We start from the raw sequence: 4,795 nt of genomic DNA, 5'->3' as shown, positions 1-4,795 counted from the left end.
ACGTAAGAATGTTAAGACAAACTAGAATGTTAGAATATAAACAATGGATATGATTTCAATGATAGCATCAGGTGATCTTAATGTTACGTAATAAGAAAGATTCTGAAAGACATGCAGTTTAATTTTAGAATTTGGAATCAGACGAGAAACGTCGGAAACGTTAACACAAAAGATATCCTCAGTGCAGTTTTGAAGAAACGCGACTTTAGCATAATGTAAAAAATTACAAGGTCTTGCAGCTCCGATTGAAAGTCAAGAATAAGATTATATCAAATATATAACCTATTGTTGTTTGCTTTCCTTCGAAAGGAAGTAGAATTGAATAATGAGAAGAGACATAAAACACAACGGAGAGAAGTATGTTCTTTGCCTCTGTAGTACACCGGCTTAATGTTAACAGATTGTTTTATTTTATGAGCACCACCCACACAAGCGTACAGCAACAGAATAATATTTTAACCACTAGACGAAAAACTGTGTATCTTAAAACGTTAAAGAGACATATTATATAAGCCCTGTTTATGTACCGCCTGACTATACAACAAGGGCAATTAACTGTATTTCGTAACTAACGAGTATTATTTCGAGAAAAATTGCCTGTACGTCGTAAATAATAAGTGTTTATTCATTGGTTAGAAGAATAGTCTGTACTCCCTGAGTAATAAGATTTACATGAATTTCAGGAGTAACAAGAATTACGTGTCTATCATGATTAACAGATATTGTATGTCCCTTGTAAGTAAAATAACTACCTGTGCTTCGTATGCAAGAAAAATATTACCTGTTCATTAAACACGAAAATAAAAGTACTATTTAATATAAAAGTGTATTTAACAGAACGAATACATGCATTTACATCCAAGCTTTATCCAGTCGGTCACATCAGATAATTGTTCTCACACACATTTAATACTCAGAAAATAAGCAAAACATATACATATATATTGTACTTTTCTCTTTTTTTAAAATTTATTTATTTTACATTTTATCGTAATCAATTAAATAACATATCGATTTTATTTTTTGATGATAAACATACAAATTTCCACCCCATCACGTATGCTTGAGTTCCCTAAATTCCATTTCGGCTACTGGTTGGCGTTACTTGAAACGTATGTTTGTGCCTCATGCGCTGGTCGCGGTTCTTTTGCCTAATCATGTATTTCAGTTCGTAGCGGAAGTTGCAATTGAAGTAGGCGTAAATGACTGGATTCAAACAGCAGTTGGAGAAGGACAAAAGAATAAAGATAATACGGAAAGCGGCCAGCACGTTGCGGTCGACGTGCTTACCCGTGATGATCATGCCGTCGCCAACAAACTCTTGAACATAGAACGGGACCCAGCATATGATGAACACGAGCACGCTGATGAGTAGCATCTTAGCAACACGTCGCTTCCGGCGAAGCCCCGTGCCGACAGGAATCTTTTTACGCCAGAGCGTCGAGATAATCCGGCCGTACATGACGATCATAGCAATGAACGGCACTACGAACAAGATGAGAAAATCAAAGATCCGAAATACAATGTCGGTATCATCTTCTTCCATGAAAAAATCACATGACCACCGATGAATTCCACTCGTGTTTGAATCGGAATCTGACCGGTGACCATTATTGTGTGGCAAAGATGAATTCCGATTATAGACCTCGTCGGAGGGTTTCAATTTGCCATAGAACTGAGGTATGACGCGAAGACCGTAGATGACCGCCGACATCCAAACCATGCTTACAATTTTGGCGGCGAATTTCAGCGGTGTCTTATGAACTCGTTTGTGCAATACGGCTTGATAACGGTCAACCGTAATAGCCATCAACGACAAGACGCTCGCAGAGATGGCAACAACCTCGAAGTAAGGCACCAACACGCAGCGGTATATGTTGTACTCGAGGTATATCTTGCTGAAACTTTTTGCAGTGTTACCAATGACAACCAAGGCGATGATGAGGTCGGCGAATGAGAGAGAAGAGATATAGAGGTTGGCCGGTGTGCGCATGTACTTGCGGGAAGCGACAACGATTATGACGGCAAGGTTACCAGTTACAGCGACGCAGATGTAGAGGATGAAGAGCATGAGGAATGGCCATGACGGCAGACTCTCGTAGATTTCAAGAACTGAAAGCATAGTCATGGAAGTAGCGCCGAAGCCGCAGCTGAAAGCAGAAAAAAAAAAAAACGAAAGATTAGATTTTAATAGCACATGTAAAATAATAAGGAAAACAAAAACAAAATCAAACGGGATAAAAAGAATATATGGTGTTACAAACAAAGAGGATTAAGACTTAAAATGGAGAACTTGGAGAACAGTGTTTAGTTATGTAATACATGTAAGGGACCATAAGAAAGCTAATCGTCCAATTAGAATAATGAGGAGGTTTAAAAAACAAAAAAACAAAACAAAAACAAAAACAGCTTATCTCATGAAGGAATTCGCATATAGTTCACGATTATATTTTAGAAAATATTACGCTATAAATATCTGCACACGTGCAAGACATGCAGAAATCGAAAATGAAATTTGTAAATCCCACATCATCTATTCGAGCGATATGAAAAGTAGGAGTTTGTTAGCACAAGTTTGATTCTTGTCAATTATATATATATATATATATATATATATATATATATATATATATATATATATAACCCCGGAATACGGTCGTCCCTGGATATGGGTTTAAAATCGTTACGATGTGGAATATGATGTTTCTTCAACCCCCTGGTTACGTTATTTACCCCGCCTTACGGTGCTATTTATAATGTTATTTGATTATATACATGTGTAAAATATTATGTACTGTATTTTGTTGTACGTTTTTATATACGACTGTGAAGTGGACCTATATTGTTCCACAAGGGATGCGGCCATCCAACCAGCTTATAACCACAAGCCGATGTCTCACAAATAGGAGTTTCAACTCGAAAGGACGATACCATCCAGCAATGCTAACCTTGCGAGTAACTTATGATAGGAACGAGACCAAGTAGATCCGTTTTACAGTCGGATTTCGACGCGGTTTGGTCGATCTGAGTTGGTTAGTAGAATTTCTTATGTACGGGGCGTTCGCTCCGTTGGTAGAGTGCTTGCCTTGCATGCAAGAGGCTCGGATTTCAAATCCTAAGTTCGTATGTGTCTAAATAATGACCCAAAAGGAGGGCGAAACTCGAGTCCTGCAATTCCGGTTCGTTGACTGTCATGACTCCTGTGGACTTCGACGTCGTTTGGCTGTAAATTTTTTTATTCATAATCTCTCAAATTCTGAAAATCATATATATATATATATATATATATATATATATATATATATATATACAGTGCCGGTAAAAAGAAAGTCCGCACTTACAATTTTTTCAAAGACTGCAAATTTAAGCTAAATTTTATGTAACTGTTTAAACAACCTACACCTCGCTTTTCATTCCTCTAGAATTTTCCTGTTCATATTTGACGTTTAATTGAAATATTTTAGTATTTATTTCAATTAAAACAAACAACTTTGAGGAAGCAAAAAGAAAGTCCGCATCCACCAATTAGCTTAAGATCAGCTTAAATCATCGTTATTATATAATATCCACCAACAGACAACGAAGCGTCTCTAATCGAAATTGTTGTTGTTTTAGGTTATACAACTTAACATTTAGTCCATATCCCACGACTTTCTCTTAGTGGTCGTAAGGAGCTCATTAATATCCGCCTTTCTTCTTTATCCAATCGAATAATCGGCCGCAGATTGAAATGTGATGAGAAAACGGACAAAAGACTGTTCAAAAGCACTAAAACACCGGCAGCATTTGTGATGCCCCTAACTATGGTCGTACTAGATTTACTTCTAGCTGGGAAGATAATGTTATCAAGATCGGCAGCCTAAGAAACAAATTGTAAAATCCACCAGCATGTAGTCTTGTTAACAATTCCTCTTTCTACTGTCAAGAACAGATTAATTTTCGAGATGTTGCAAGAAGAAAGCCAGAGATTTCTGTAAACAACAGAAAGCGCCGTGTGGACTTCGTCATATTCAATAAAGGTCATTACTCTTCATATTGGTAAAAAGTGTTTTTAGCGTCGAACGCAAGTTCAATAAGCTAGGCAGTGATGGAAGGCAGTACGTCCGTCAGAGGGAAGAGGAAGAAGTTAATCCTAGTTGCACAGTTTCAACGCTGCCAGGTGGGGGATTTCAGTTTTGGTTTCGGGCATTATTAGTACCAAAGCTTAAGGGCCTATAGTTCGCTTGTCAGAGGGAATTAATTCGATCAAGTACATTAATATGTTGACTGATCATTTTCTACCCTACTTTGGTTGGAATTTGGATGATAATCCTATATTCATGCGGTATAATGCTCCCATTCACACAGCTGGTAATGTCAAGAACTTCCTGGAAGACCATGATATTCCGTGTTTGGATTGGCCTGCACAATCTCCAGGCCTCAATTCTATCGAAAACGTAAAACATTATATCAATCAGCATCTACGCATGATAAAATTTTTAAATTCGAAAGAACTTTGGACAAAAAGTAAAGAAACGTGGGATGCTCTTTTCCCGGAGTATTGCTGCAGTGTAATTAAAGGAATTCCCAAAAATTTGCAGTTTGTCTAATTGTAGAAGGGTTATGCTACGAAATACTTACTAGTTCATTGTGTTTCTGTTGCATTTGTGTGTCATTAAAGTTCTAATGTTACATTTAAATCACAATTTTCCATTGCGCGAGGTTTCTTTTTGCCTCCTCAATTAGAAGTGTTTTTAATCGACGTAGACACTAACATATTTCAATTAAAAGCCAAATATAGACAGGTAACATTATA

The 4,795-nt window shown here is 37.1% G+C and overlaps 1 protein-coding gene across 4 annotated transcripts in view; it reads right to left on the bottom strand.

Moving 5' to 3' along the window:
* Positions 1-940: 940 nt before the first annotated feature.
* The window catches only part of LOC145284535 (QRFP-like peptide receptor), an 829,491-nt gene continuing 825,636 nt past the window's right edge, over positions 941-4,795 (bottom strand). For all 4 annotated transcript variants that reach the window (XM_080133433.1, XM_080133431.1, XM_080133434.1 and 1 more), the window contains one exon: positions 941-2,150. In XM_080133433.1, coding sequence (XP_079989559.1) covers positions 1,073-2,128 — 1,056 coding nt within the window. In that variant the 5' untranslated portion in view covers positions 2,129-2,150 and the 3' untranslated portion in view covers positions 941-1,072. The remainder of the gene's footprint in view (positions 2,151-4,795) is intronic.

Source organism: Euprymna scolopes, chromosome 9, assembly GCF_053919585.1.
Source record: "Euprymna scolopes isolate OS-2025 chromosome 9, ASM5391958v1, whole genome shotgun sequence".
NCBI classification, from domain to species: domain Eukaryota; kingdom Metazoa; phylum Mollusca; class Cephalopoda; order Sepiida; family Sepiolidae; genus Euprymna; species Euprymna scolopes.
The sequence above is the reverse complement of the archived record's forward strand: the minus strand, read 5'-3'. Positions and strand labels throughout refer to the sequence as shown.